Source organism: Scylla paramamosain, chromosome 30 (genome assembly GCF_035594125.1).
Source record: "Scylla paramamosain isolate STU-SP2022 chromosome 30, ASM3559412v1, whole genome shotgun sequence".
Classification (NCBI taxonomy): domain Eukaryota; kingdom Metazoa; phylum Arthropoda; class Malacostraca; order Decapoda; family Portunidae; genus Scylla; species Scylla paramamosain.
The window spans coordinates 9,449,115-9,464,114 of record NC_087180.1 but is presented as its reverse complement, the minus strand read 5'-3'; the positions used below and the strand labels follow the sequence as shown (position 1 = coordinate 9,464,114).

The 15,000-nt window shown below is 50.2% G+C and overlaps 1 protein-coding gene and 1 non-coding gene across 8 annotated transcripts in view; both read right to left on the bottom strand.

The window, feature by feature from the left end:
* The window catches only part of LOC135116235 (histone-lysine N-methyltransferase PRDM16-like), a 98,761-nt gene that overhangs the window by 658 nt on the left and 83,103 nt on the right, over nucleotides 1-15,000 (bottom strand). For 3 of the 7 annotated variants that reach the window (XM_064033591.1, XM_064033597.1, XM_064033596.1), the window contains exons 3-6: nucleotides 3,633-3,761; nucleotides 2,916-3,006; nucleotides 2,602-2,740; nucleotides 1-2,354 (exon numbers count right to left, since the gene is read on the bottom strand). The exon at nucleotides 1-2,354 is cut by the window's left edge and continues 658 nt beyond it. In XM_064033591.1, coding sequence (XP_063889661.1) covers nucleotides 203-2,354; nucleotides 2,602-2,740; nucleotides 2,916-3,006; nucleotides 3,633-3,761 — 2,511 coding nt within the window. In that variant the 3' untranslated portion in view covers nucleotides 1-202. The remainder of the gene's footprint in view (nucleotides 2,355-2,601; nucleotides 2,741-2,915; nucleotides 3,007-3,632; nucleotides 3,762-15,000) is intronic. The other 4 variants (XM_064033593.1, XM_064033592.1, XM_064033594.1 and 1 more) reach the window with 4 other exon arrangements.
* Nucleotides 3,368-3,441, bottom strand: Trnai-aau (transfer RNA isoleucine (anticodon AAU)). The gene has a single exon. It is a non-coding gene; the product is annotated as a tRNA-Ile (tRNA).

The following is a 15,000-nucleotide window of genomic DNA, read 5'->3' as shown; positions in this document are numbered from 1 at the left end:
CTTGAGGGCGGCGTGCAGGTCCAGGTGGCGCCCCACACTCACTCACCTCTCATGCGCCTCGCCTCCAGGGATGAAGTTCCGTTTGGATGTCAGTGTCAGGCTTCCCTCATTCTCCCATCAGAAACCCGTGTGATGGCGTGAGGGACGCCCACGCCCCTATGTACATGCTCCTGTTCACATAAAGACGCCCCCACGCCCGCCACTACTCCACGTGCAGCCGCTTCATCGTGGTCTCGGCCGCCGCGCTGGTGCTGTCGCTGGAGGTGGTGACAGTGACGGGGTCTTTCATGCCGTCGTCATCGTCCATCGGCTCGTCGTCTCCCAGCATGTCGTCTGTGGTGGAGTCTGTCACCTTGTCCACGAAGGACCGGATCTCGTCGCTGAAGAAGTTAGTGGAGGTGTCGACCCCAGCGCTGCTGGAGTCTGGCGCCTCCGGCGAGTCCGGCGGGTTGGGTCCCTCCAGCTCGTGCTTCTTGAGGTGTCGGTCCAGGTTTGTCTGCTGGCCGAAGCAGCGGTCACACAGCGGACACTTGAAGGGCTTTTCCTTGTTGTGGATGTTCCGCACGTGGCGCTGCAGGTTGGACGAGATGCTGAACGAGCGCTCACAGTACTTGCACTTGTAGGGCTGCTCGCCCGTGTGGGTGCGCAGGTGGCGCGTCAGGTTGGCGGAGCGCGGGAATACCTTCCCGCAGAACTTACACGAGTAGCGGTCCTTGGCGCGGGGCATGTGTGATGCCATCAGGTCATACGGGCGGCTGATATCCCCGTAGGGCCGCGCCGTACTGGACATGTGCGCCTTCAACATGTCGAGTCCTGCATTGCGGTTGAGACCAAGACCCAAGCCCGCCATGCTCGTGGGCGGAAAGTAGGGCGGCAGGAGCGGATAGCGCCCCGCTGTCAGGCCGCCACCGGGAAGCAGCGGACTCCGATCTAAGCTGCGGTCCAGGTTACGATACACATCGAGGAGCGCCGCGGGGTGGAGGGGGCGGGGGTAAGCCAAGGGTAGCTTGGTAGGCGCGTCCAGTAAAGTAGGTGGCTGAGGAGGGGCAGGGGCGACGGAGGTGGTGGTGGTGTCCTTCAATAACTCGCTGATGCGCAGGAAGGGGTGGTCTTGGCGAGGGCGAGGCTCTGGTACTGATTTGATGATCTCGGGCGGCGCGGAGGAGCGGAGTCTCTCCTCGGCGGCATCACTGTTGTGGGACAGAATATCAAACCTGCCGAGGAAGAGTTCGTCCCGCTCGCCCTCCTTGCGCCGGAGAGTCAAGTCCAGCGGCTGTTCTTTCTTCTCCGTCGGGCCCTTCACTTCCTCCCCCTCTTCCTTCTTGAGAGGCGTTGGCGAGCGTCGCCGAGATTCCGGGGAGTCTCTGTGCTCGTCTGACAGTTCCCTCGACTCTGAGCTGCGTGGCGACTCCTTCATCGGGAACACCGAGGCCTGCTTCGGGGAGCGAGAAGGAGAGCGCGGAGGCTGCGGGGTGAGACAGGCGGCCTCTCTCGCTGGAGACTCAGAAGGATCAGGTCTTGGAGACATGTGGCTTCCAAAGTCGCTGGATTCCTTCTCGTCCTTGGGTGCTGGGTAGGAATGATCCCTGGCGCCTTGGTTTTGGAAAGGCAGCAGGAGGGAAGAGGTGAGGAGAGGATGCTGGGGACCCCCGACGAGGGAGGGGATGGAGGGGAGCATCGGGTAGCCAGACATGAGTGAGGGCGGCAGGAGAGGCAGCGGCGGGCGAGGGTACATCATGAAAGGGTTTGGCGGTGACGCAGAAAGGTTGCCCATGTGGAGACCTTGATGGGAAAGCTTGTTGTCCTGAAGGGAGGGCGTGCCGTGGGGCAGGGAGAGGGAGGGCGCCGTGTCGCAGAATCTCTTGTGTTTGGCGAGCGAGGTGACCGTGGAGAAGGCTTGCCCACACTTGGTACACTTGATCTGTAGCCGACAGTCAGCGTGCATGCGTTTGTGGCGACACAGATTGCTGAACTGTGTGTACGCCTTAAAGCACACCTCACACTGGAAGGGCTTGACGGAGGAGTGGATATGGGTGTGCTGCTTCAGGCCAGAGCTGGTGGCGAAGGTCTTGCCACACTCCGGGCAAGCGTGCGAGCGTGCCCCTGCGTGCTGGTTACGGATGTGCTTCTGCAGGACCATGGCGTCGGTGAACACTCTCGGGCAGTTCTCACACGGGTACCTCTTGTACTCCCCGTGAAGAGTCTTGTGCTGGATGAGGTTAGGGCGCCAGGCGAAGGCTCTCGGGCAGTAGTCGCAGCGGTACTGGCCGGCGGCGTACCCATGCGCTGTGACCAAGTGTTCGTCCAACCTGCGGGAGGGAGGAGGACGGGGAAGGTCTAGGTGAGGGTCGATCCTGCAGGAGGGGAATGGATGGGACGCAAACACGTGTCATTCTGAGCAAAAAATGTGTATGTAGTGATAATACACATATGCCAGCAGGTAATGAAGCTGCTCTTAGGGGTCAAAATCTGAGTCAAAAACGATAAAATGACGTCAAGGGAATATGAAAGTTTGACTTGGATGGTTCTACTCCTGCCCTTGACTACTCTCCCGATGTTTGACTGAACACGCGCATCGGCAGCAGCGTGAGGACAACTTACTCATCATAACTGGCGAAGTTTTTGTCACACTGGAGGCACCGGAAGCGTGCTATGTCATCGTCCTCGTCCTCATCGTCGTCATCGTCCCCTGTATTCTCTGAGCGTTCCTCGGGTGACCCCACGCGCACTGAGTCTTCTGCTGGCACGGAGGGGAGAGAAGAAAATATATTACGCTGTGGTAAGAGGATGAAGTATAAGTGCGGCAAAATACGTCATTGAGACTACCACGCACACACACACACACACACACACACACACACACACACACACACACACACACACACACACACACACACACACTCTCTCTCTCTCACCCATGGTCGAAGTATCCAAGTCGATGATAGCCTTCCGCACCAGCAGTAGTTCTTCCATCGGCGGCACGTCCCTCAGTGTCTCGTAGAATATCTGACGGAGAGAAAGGCACGAGAGTTACAGACAGCTTCCCTCAGGCGACCCCCAACCCCAGGCGGCGGCGGGTCGTGGTTTATATCTGCGTCAGTATTGTGTCTGTGTTTGTTGGAGAAATGGTCGGTGTTTGTGTTGTGTTATTGTTGCTTTCTTGCTGTTTATTTGTAAAGTTGCTTGTGTCTTGTTTGCGTTGCGCTGACGTGTTGTTGATGTTCCCGTTGTGCTGATGGCGGTGATGGCGATTTCCAAGTTTGTTGGTTAGTCAGGTTTTACTTAATAATGTGTTTTGAGTAGTGTGCGTTTGTAGTCTTACCACAAACCTTATCATATATAAAAAAAATGCACTTTTGCCTCCGTATGGCCCGTATGGGGATCGAACCCACGACATCCGCGTTATTAGCACGGCGCTCTAACCAACTGAGCTAACAGGCCGATATTAACTGCCTAAATACGTAAAAACTTGACTATAGAGTAAAAAAAAATATATCTACTGACCAAAAAATGAAGCAACACGATATCAAGATGGCTACGAATAAAAGTCATGCATTCCACTACAACACGAATGCCATGAGAGTGACGTGGTTCGCTGTAATTCCAGTGGCGTAGTAATTCGATTTACTCACCTGCCCGGCCAGCAACAGGTGCCTCAGGTTGCCATAGACGGGGGCTGAGGCAACGCGGATGTGCCTCAGCCAGTTCCCCATCTCCCCTGCGTCCAGCCACCCGCGGAGTCCCGACCTCGCAGACACCACCTACAGGAGAAAAGCCCCATGAAGCTTCCACGTTTACGCGCGCGCACACACACACACACACACACACACACACACACACACACACACACACACACACACACACACCACCGATGTCACAGTTTACGATAAAAATTGATGATTAAGATTAGGAAATATGTGATTAATATTAATATATTAAAATATTCATCCCCCTTTTCTCTTTTCCATCCATTCCAGTCAACACTTTCCTACACAAAACCACAAAAAATAAAAATATAAAAACCTTAGTAACTTTCCATATTTAAAGAGACCGTAACCCATAATCGATCACCCCATAAACCCAGACACTACTTCCTCACACACAGCAAGGAGAGTAGGTACACCCACCCTTATCCCCCCGCCATCCAGATAACACGCGCCTTCATCCCACTAGTACCCTCCCCTCTCTTCGCCAATAGAACTGTCATTTCTCCCCCATACACTCGTAACGCTGATAATTAGGTCTGGGGTCATAAACGGGATCAGTAGACACCGCAGGGGAGGTACGAAGAAACACAATAACTGCTATCATCATCACCTCCTCCTCGCCCTCTCCTTTATCTTTACACCTCCGCACCTCGCCTCTCACCTGCCGCTCCGTCATTCGCTTATCGCACCTGTAGTTTCAGATACCCGCAGGTGACTCTGCGGCTCACTTACTGATCCGTCACAGGTGTTTCGATAGCGGCGTATGTTTATGCCCACACACACACACACACACACACACACACACACACACACACACACACACACACACACACACACACACACACACACACAAGCACAGTCATGCAGTCTCACATCTTATGAAATAGATCCACACATTTAACGGCTCTCAGTATATACTTGACGCACACACACACACACATAATGCGCAGTTAGTTGGCATGTATATCTGCCCTTATTACGATCACAAATCTTTCCCAAATCCCCTTTACTCCTCATTCGTCGTCTCTACCCGCCCCACAGCCCCTGGCAGGTCTGGGGGGTCATGACTGTCTGGTGTTATCCGAGTGATAACCCAAAGCGTCACCAGCACTCGATAACAGATAACCAGTGTGTTAGTGAGCCGGGCATATCTAGCCAGACAGTGTGATGGATTGCCAGGGAGGGATGAACGGCAGAATAAGGTCAGGAGCTACAATGATTAGACTTGGTCAATATTTCAACATAGTTATTTACTTGTCACTCCGACGCATTCCACTGGCATTATCAGGAGTGAGATATAAAAATCCATCTCTCGTTATCATCCATTTCACTTACTTATTTGTTATCTTTTTTTTTATTCATCGTAAACAGACAGCTCTTCCTTCCTTCCCTCGTCATCCATTTTCAGTGACTTTTTTTTTCCACTTTAAATCTTTTTTTTATCATTATTATCGTGAGGAAGTCTTATGAACGGGAAACAGGCAGAGATAAGCACGTATACACACACACACACACACACACACACACACACACACACACACACACACACACACACACACACACAGTTTTACCACTACCACCACTACCACAACCACCTGAAACACCTTGCCGTGACCCAGATGTCCAGGAGTCACCCTCATTGCGGGCGTCGCCGTAAATCCATGTTGTAAAGCTACGCCTTCGTTCACTGGGGAAAGAGGGCAAGGGGGAGACTTCAGGAGATAACAAAAGGAGGACAGCGTGGAGGAATTTCGATAACATGAGGAATAGGAGGACTATGGAGGACCAGGAGGGGCGCGCAGATCCCTTCACGTAATCTTAGTTTTGTAAGCCTAATGGTTTGGGGGGGGGGGGGCGGCGTGAGGCGTTATGAGGGAGGGATGGATTAGCGAGACTCCGAGGAAGGTTTATCTCTCCATCCCGTCCTAGATAACACTCCCCAAGACCACCCGGGGCACTGAGACGGCGCGGCGAGGTGAGGGGCGGAGTGGGGCGAGGTCGGGGAGGGAGGGGGCCTGTGGCGGTGGTGGTGGTGGTGGATCAAGAGGCTCCCCGCGTCTTACGTTGTGTTTTGTTTAACGCGGATCGGTTTGTGGGTTCGTTTCTTACGCTTCCTCAAACCTGAGTCACGTAAGGTAAAGAATAGAAAACGTAAAAAGAGGGACGGATGTGGAGGATTTTCCATGGTGTAAAAAAAGGAGGAATGTTACTGATAATATGGAAGGAAAAGTGCTTTGTGATTTTTCCTTTATTCCATCCGTCACGTATCCAAGTTAAGACGAACGTAAATATTACCTTTCAATCTGCGACGGGAAGGATCAGTGTCTCGTGTTCAGTGTTCATCGTTCATTCAGTAACTCCAATACCTCATATCCGTCCCTTGCTCTCCTCCAGGCGGGCAGCAGATGCCTTCCCTCCCCGGCACCACCTCGCAGCCTTCCTTCCCCTTCCCTAAAACGGGGGTAAGAGATAACCCGGTGGAAGGAGGAGGGACCTTTCCCCTCCTGCGTCTTAATGTGTGCCCGGGCATGCGCGAGGCAGGGACGGAGGCTACCCTTGCCCGCCACCCGACCCGCCCACGCTCTTCAGGACACGTTCGGTTCGTCCTCTTACACGAGCAGGTATACAGAGCCTCTCCGCCCCTCCTGCACGTATCCTTGACCAGGTGTGGCTCAGGTGTTCCTCTAAACGTTGAAAGGTTATTATTGCGTTTTTTTTTTTTTTTTTATGATCTTGCCCTTGTTTTCAGTGTTTCTTTCATTACCTTTCGTTCTTTCACGTGTGTGTGTGTGTGTATGTGTGTGTGTGTGTGTGTGTGTGTGTGTGTGTGTGTGTGTGTGTGTGTGTGTGTGTGTGTGTGTGTGTGTGTGTGTGTTCTTTTTATTCCCGTCTTTGTCAATGGCGCCTCTGTAATTTCATCACTTCATCCGTTAGCTGTGAGGAAATTCCAGCATGAGATACAGTGTGAGGACGGTAAACATGAGGCGAGGAAAAGCACTTTGTGGATATGAGTGTGGAGTTGCTCTTCCCTGTCTTGTTTTATTTCCTCCTCCTCCTCCTCCTCCTCCTCCTCCTCCTCCTCCTCCTCCTCCTCCTCCTCCTCCTCCTCCTCCTCCTCCTCCTCCCCTCTTCCTCTTCCTCGTTATCCTCTTTCACCACCTCTTCCTTACCTCTAACACGTAGCCACACTTACCAGCTCGCCTCGTCCTCCCTCACCCTGTTCACACCTGCACTTTACCTGCCGCTCCTCCCGCCGTTCACTGTAATTCCCACGGCCATTATTCACCAGATCATTACGGGAGTGCTACTTATTCACTTTCACCGTTAGTTAGCATGAAAAATTCCATCCTTCCCTTCATCGCCTATTCCATTTTATGTTGCGGGTGTTATTGGTGGGTTTCAATTATTCCATATTTTGACGTAGATGAGTCTCGCTTACTCTACTTACTCTATCACGCTCTCCTCTCCGCCTCACGCTCCTACTCATTAAGTCATTAGACGATACTAGCTGAAACCTTTCCCTCTCTCCTTCCCTCCCTTCCTATCTACTTATCTTCCTCTCTTACCGTTTTGTCGCTTCCTATATTCTCTTCCCTTATTACATACTTCTGTACCTTTCTTGTTTCATTTCCATCTTCTTTTCCTTCAGATTTACTTCCCTTCTTTTTCAGCTTCCCATCTTTTCTTCCTTATCTTTCTGTCTTCCTTGTTACTTTCCTGCTTTCACTTTACTTTTCGTTACTTCACCATCTTCCTTTCATTGTTTTCCTATTTCTTGTTTGGTGTTCACATACCTTTCCTACTCTCTCTTCCTCTTCTTGTTATCAGTTTTGTAGGGTTTTCCAGTTCCTTCTTCTTTCTTCCTACTTTCTCTTCCTCTTCTTGTTATGTTTGTAGGGTTTTCCAGTTCCTTCTCCTTTCTTCCTACTCTCTCTTCCTTTTCTTATGTTTGTAGGATTTTTCCAGTTCCTTCTTTCTTCCTTCTCTCTCTCTTCCTCATTCGATATAGCACACTATAGACCTCTTCTTGTGTTTCTCTTAACCTTTCCTTCTTATCACATCTTCCCTCCTTCCTTCTCTTCCTCCTCTTCCCTCCCTTCCTCCCTCCCTCTCTCCCTCCCTCCCTGCAGGTATGCATGTACCTGTGGCTTCTCATTAAAGGACGGAGTATCAATACCTGTGAGTATTTTGAAAACACCTGAAGGAGTTTCGTGATGCGATTGAGTTGAAAGATGACGAGGGTAGAACATGACCGCCTGAATATGATTGATTGTGTGTTTCTCTTTCTCTCTCTCTCTTTCCCTCTTTTTTTTTTTTTCTATTCGAATTTAAATGACGAGGAGTTGCGTGGAAGTGAATATTGAAAAGAAAGTGAAGGAGGAGGTCGAAAAAATGTGGAAACTAACGATTGAGATGATGAAATATTTGTGTGATAAAATGTGTTTGGCTTGAGAGAGAGAGAGAGAGAGAGAGAGAGAGAGAGAGAGAGAGAGAGAGAGAGAGAGAGAGAGAGAGAGAGAGAGAGAGAGAGAGAGAGATTGTTGCTTCTGTACTGCATCACTGTAATCTATGACGTGTTTACGCTACTTTTGTTATGTGTTTTACTTGTGTGAGCTTTGCGTTGCTGTAAATTAGTGCGTTGATTGAGTGCGTTAGATTACTGTTGGATCACTGTATTGGGTGAGTGCCTGAATAGAGTGCGCTGAGTTAACACGTTTGATAGATATGTTTTGAGTGAGCTTTTTAATTGAGTGCGTTAGGTGTGGGTGAGTTGAATGAATACGTCAGATTGTGTTGGATCAGTGGTTCAGGTGTGTGTGTTGAGTGAGCTTGTTTCTGAAGTGCGTTAGTTGAGGGTGTTGGTGAGTGCGTTAGGATGAGTGTGCTGGCTGAGTGAGTGCGTGAGGGTGTGACGAGTACCTGACAAAGCGAGAGTGACCGTCAGTAGAGTGGCTGGCGTCCCTGAGAGAAAGTTCCATGTTCCTCTTTGTCAGCCATAGGGAGAGAGAGAAGGGAGAGAGCGAGGGAGGGAGGGAGGGAGGGAGGGAGGGAGGGAGGGAAGGGGAGTTGAGGAGTGGAGAGGGAGGATTTGTGGAGAGGAACGAAAGTTATAGTGAAGGTGGAAGAAAAAGCAATCTTGGGATAGAACTGAGATAAAAAATATATTAAGACGTCAGTTTATGGATGATGAGGGAGAAGGTGGAAGAGAAAGAGGAGGAGGAGGAGGAGGAGGAGGAGGAGGAGGAGGAGGAAATCATGACATAGTTGTATTATCTCTGCCGTATACATTTATTAATTAGAGCATAGCTATACAGAGCAAAATTCATTATCAAAGCTAAAAATAAGTATGTATTTTGATATAGACAGTCTGCAAGGGAATCGATAATGAAAACAGTAATTTCATTCTCTTTCATCTTCCCTGTCTTTTTTTTTTTCATTAGCCTCCACAAATAGACCCGTACGTACAAGTCTGCGCTGTTTGTTTTTCCTTTGTCTTCCTTTTGTGTTCCTTGCTTCCTCCTCTAAGTATTCTTCCTGCAGCCACGTCAGGGTCGCCGCCACAGCATCAGGAGCGACAAGGGTAAGGAGAGGTGAGAGGGGTGAGACGGGTGAGGGAGAGTGATGGGGGTGAGGGGAGTGAAGGGGAGTGCTGAGTGCTTGCTTCTCCTGAATTGCCGTGTTGTCATTCCGAGGCTGGTGCGGGAGTTGCTTGTTGTGGCCCCGTCGGAGGCTCTGTCGCGGCTCCTGACGGACAGCGTTGGTCGTTAGCGGGTGGTGTTTGGGGCAGCAGTAACCTTGGGTGTCGCGCACAAGACAAGACAAGACCCACTCGTGTCCCTTTGTTGTGGGTTCGCTCTGTCAACATCTGTGGCAATGTGGACTTAACCTTTAGTGTCCCATGTTGCTATGCTTGCCGTGCGCTCCTCCGCCTCTCTCTCCACTTGCTTTCTTATCCTCGTTTTCTATTTTTTCCATCAGTTTACGTACTATCTTGATGCGCTTCGTTTAGTTTCTTATGTTTTTTTACGTTCCTCGCTCCCTCTTTACACTTTTTTTCATTTTTTTTTCTGTGTAGTGACCTGACGTAAAGGTGTCGATTTCTTATGTTTGGTGTGTTTCTCGCTCCGTCCTTCACCTCATTTTTCTCTTTTTTGTTTCTCATGACGGTACGTTTATTGTTTTTAGTCCTCATTTTCTTTCCTTCATTACCCAACAATTTTATTTTTGTTTCTCCTTTTTCTATCTGCAGTTCTTAATCTATCTTTTTATACAAACAGTATGTTCATATTTGCATCTTAATTGTTAATATTAAACTTTTTTTGTCCATTTTTTTTTTTTACTTTTTTTTACTCTTATTTTGCATTCCTTTCATTGCACTACATCTCTATGCTTTCTCTTCCTCCTCCTCCTCCATTTTTTTCTGTAGGTTCTCATCTCTATCGTCTCTGTCACGTCTCCTCACCGGCCTACAATACGAGTACTATGCCAGGGTACTACGGTGGTAGCTCTTCTACTTTTCCGCTCATTAGCCCCTCTTTTTACCTCCCTGCTTTGCGTCACCTTCACCATCTGTTGCTGTTCCCATTTCCGCGTGTCAGAGAGCTCGGCATCCGCCCCCTTCCCTTCCCCAGGCCCCCTTCCTTCGCCCCGCGCCAGCCGCCCCCCTTCTGAAGAGCTTACTCCAGTTTACCACTAATCTGCGCAGCGGGACCCGCGGATTACGTCGGGAATAATTTGGAGACTTTATTTCCCTCACCCGTGCCTGGTATTGGCCGCGTCGCATCTCATCGCGGCGGGGCGGGTGACGGGTCCTGCAGTGTCCCCAGCGCTTCTCATGGCTTTCCCAGATCATATTCACGCCCTACCTGTCCTTCCTCCCTCTCCCGCCCCCTGCCAGCGTGATCCGAGGCACAGGCAGCGAGTGAGGCAATGGGCGACCGGTGGATTAATTGGTTCCAGGTTGATTACCGGGAATTTATCAGGAAGTTATCGGGAATCTGAGTGAGTCGGCCATGGATTCGGAGCCGCTGTGTTACCCTCCCGTCGGGTAATCCCTCACGGCTCCTCGCCTCCACACAGACACCGCCGCCGCCTCCCCGCATCTCTTTCACACAACCTTTTCACCGAGTCCCTCCGCCTCACTAACGCCTTTCAGTCCGGAGTCCCGCGCGAATCATTCCCTCATCCTTTTCCCGCCTCCAAAAACCGCGGGCTGGATTCGCGCCAGGTGTGTAGGGTGACACTGAACAAACATGGCGGACAAAGGCGTGGGGTGACACCAGTGATGGCTGTCTCTATATATTCCCTCTGGCGGATGTCCCAACGCAGATGTTACCACGGACGACTTTATTTTTACTTCCCCCGTGGTGTTGTCGGGCAGCAGAGCGACCCATGGTGCTGGAGGCTCGGTGGTGGACCAATGAAAGACGCGCCGCCTCCCTCACATGGACGAGAGCCAAGGAAAGTACCAGCAAATAGAGCGATTACCCTCGTAAGTCCATCCAATTCACGGCCTCACCTCGAGACGTCTATTTTTCTTCTTTGCAGCCGGCGTCCAGGTACACGGAGAAGGAAAAGGTCCGGACAATCATTACGGGGAATTTTCAAATCTTCTTACCATCGTCACCTTTTCAAAGACAAAATGAAAAACGATTGAGGAGCCCCACGTCTCTCCACACAGAGCGCCCAGCTGACCGTCGTGCCCGCCGCAGTAAATCGTCTTATTGAGGGCAGGAAGGTGGGTCTCCTGGTCTGTGGTTCCTCTCATTCCGGTAACTCGCTGCTTTTCCTCGCTGACCAAAGGATGGGGAGAGCGCGGCACCGAGAACCCAATTTCCAGGTAATAAATCAGAGAAAATAACATGCTGCGATTGGAGGATGAGGTAAAAAAAAAGGTAATAATTGTCCAATTTCAAATGTCTCGAAAGTGAAAGTTCCTCATGTCAACCAGAGGGCGAAGAGGACGTCACGACTTGGGGAGAGGGACAGTGGAGGAGGTGGGGAGAGGGAGGAGCGAGGGGGGACAAGGGGAGGAGCCCCCCCCATCTTGCGGCGGCCACCAAAGACGCCAAAGGAGACGTCAGACAGTGGATAGCCCTGGCCTTGCCCTGCCTCGGTGTGGGTGGTGTTGCAGGAGGGCGCGTCGCTCCAGCAACACACACCTTGTTCCCGGTCACTTGATGGCAGTATCAGTGTGGCTTTGGAACAGTTAATTTACCTGGGCATTCCAGGGATTACGGAGCCACAGCGTTTTCTGTGCCCGGCCGCGATCCTCCTTTGAGAGGCGTCGGCGCGGAAGATCCCATTCACCGGAATCCTACGAGGCCCAGCGCACCGGTTATTACGACTCACTCGATATTTTTATCCTCTCCGGCATTTTGTGTTGCCTTGTGATTCTCCGCGTGACGGCAGTTGCTTGATACAGGAAAAGCTGCTGTGTCCTCAGCAAGGCGTGTCCTGCGGCCACTTACTTCGGCGTTAGTGGGGCACGTGTAGTAAAGTTTGCCTGACGACACCCACCGAGCGCCTCCAGGACTGTCCGCGTCACTGATGTGTCTATTTGGATCCCTGAGCTCCTTTCTGTGTGTGGCGGACCCGGGACGCGGCGCGGAGCCCTTGGGTTTAAGAAAGCTTCGTGACCCGAATGAGTCAGACGCAGCAGGAAATACTTGTGTGACATCGGGGTCTGTGTTGCTGGCCTGTCCCGGTGTTGTGCACCACGCAAAAGTCATTTGCTTCTACATGTATTTACCTCGCTCCCCGCGGCACTCATTCCGTGACGAGAGAGATCACGTCAAGTCTTTTCACTCCCAGCCTTGTAATGATAACTATCAGGCAAGTCACGTCACGCCTTCACTCACACTAAAACCAGCTTATCTGCAGAACTTCACGCTAATTAACACCTTTGAACGAAATCCCTGTTACCACCAAGCTCACCGCACCAGCACCACCCAAACCTCAGCTCACCAATCCCTCTACCACCGCCACCACAACCACCACCATCATCACCGCCACCACAGCTTCCCCCCCACCGCTCAGTCCTCACAATACTGACCCATCATTCACCCTCCCTCGCTCAACCCCGCAGCATCATCACTCCCCTCCACCACAGCCACCCTTCAGCGCATCCCCGAGCAACCCCCACCACCGCACGTCTTTATCCTGTGGCTTCGTCCTGGGGTGAGAGAAGGGCCGTGGAGGAGGCGGCGTGCGCGGAGTGAGGGGCGCAGAACCGAGGTCCGGGCCGGTGAATGGAGTTGGATTCACACACTGGTATTTCATTGGCCAAGAATGCTACCGAATGCCGCTTCCCCGAGGCCGAGGGAAGCGCTCGCGTATCTGTTCCTCGCCAGTGTAGCCAATCAATGGTCGCTATTCTGGGCGGTGAGCGATGACTGCTCTGTGCGTTAATGGGATTCATAGTGCGTCTCTCTCTCTCTCTCTCTCTCTCTCTCTCTCTCTCTCTCTCTCTCTCTCTCTCTCTCTCTCTCTCTCTCTCTCTCTCTCTCTCGAGCACTCCTTTGTCTCAAGATAAACACACCGGTTATCTGAAGGACAAATACAACCAAGATGGCAGCCGCAGTGAGCAGAACCAAATGACTGTATTGGAATGTTGACGCAAACACAGCAAGAGGAAGGAATTAGCGGATAACACACACACACACACACACACACACACACACCAACATTGGTAGCAAGGCGCAGTAACCACAGTATCTAAGGCAAAACTCAATCGAATAAAGCTAAACTAAAAATGAGACAAGTCAATGTTCAAATGACTGTTTTTTGAGTTGCCTAAAGATCATTTTGTTTTGATACAGATGGAGATTAACTTTATATACTCAATGATACAAATTAAGGCTCCTTATATTTTTGTTTAGTTTTATAAGGAAGGATAGTGTGTTGAGGAAGTGTGATTAGAAAGAAGAATAAAGTGTAAAACAGGCAGAGTAGAACTGAAGGTACTGGAGAAGCCGTTTTGTTATCAGAACCATGTAATGTTAATTTTTACTTAGTGCATAAATTCAGCCCATTAGGATAAGCAAGGAAATAAATGGAGTATTAGTTTCAGAAATACAGAGGTTATTTTTCTGGAATGAGGACGTCTTTTCTCTAATGAAAACAGAGGACACTTTCCACCACCCAAGGGAAAACTACAAAGCTGAAAAATCTATACTTACGAGTCACAACATAAACAAAATTACCTGAGTGGACTAAATGACGAAGAAAAAACAAAATTAGACTGAAAAACTACACCACTGAACGTTTTTATAGATTAGATTTTCAAACTGAATAGATAAGAAGACTGGGTAATTGGGCTGACAAGGCAGAGAAGAGGAGCTGATCTTTAATGCTGGAGAAGTGTACTATAGAGACTGGAAGGGTGGTGAGGGAAGAGGGAGAGGAGAGAGTTTCCAGAGTGGGTGTAGATATAAGGCAACGAGGTGAAGAGGACTGGGCTTCCCTCTAATGACTGGACCGGTGTTTCGAGAGCACTCAACCCTCAAGTCAGATTCCCACACTTGATAGGCACTTGAGGGGAGCACGAGGAATGGAGGGACCCAGTAAAAGAGGAAGGAGAAAAGGAAGAGAATCAAGGATGGAGAGAGGGTGGGAGGAAAGGTGGAGGGAACCGGTATAGTAGGAGGGAAATAGGAGGAATACCACGAATGAAAGCAGAGATAAGGAAAATAAAGATGATAATGATGAAAGGAATAGAGGAATAGAGAAGAATGAATACTTACATATGAGTGGAAAAAAACGGACTTGATGGACAATTGAGGGATTTGTAAAGGAAGAGAAAAATGTAAAGGCCAATAATAAGAGAAAGTAAAAGAAAGGTAAAGTGAAAGGTCAGGAAGAAAGGGAACAATGAAAAGCACACACACACACACACACACACACACACACACACACACACACACACACACACACACACACACACACACACACACACACAGGAGGAGGAGGAAGAGAGAGAGAGAGAAGGGAGATTCAGTGAGGAAAGGGAGGGAAGGAGGAAAGCAAAGCAATAAAGATGAAGAGATGTGAGGGAGTGAGTGGGCTTTAGTAAACTTTCCTCTCCCGTTCCACGCCACCTCACCCACATCAACAAACGTCACTAATGCATATTTAATTTTAATTAGAGAGTGGCTAGTGAGTTAACCAACCATCAACTTTATACTGATGGGAGTCTAGATAGCTCTCTTTCCTCTCCCTCCTCTCCCCTCGCCTCACTCTACTCTCACTTCTCCCCTCACCTCCCCTCTTCCCTCACATATCTGACTAGCGC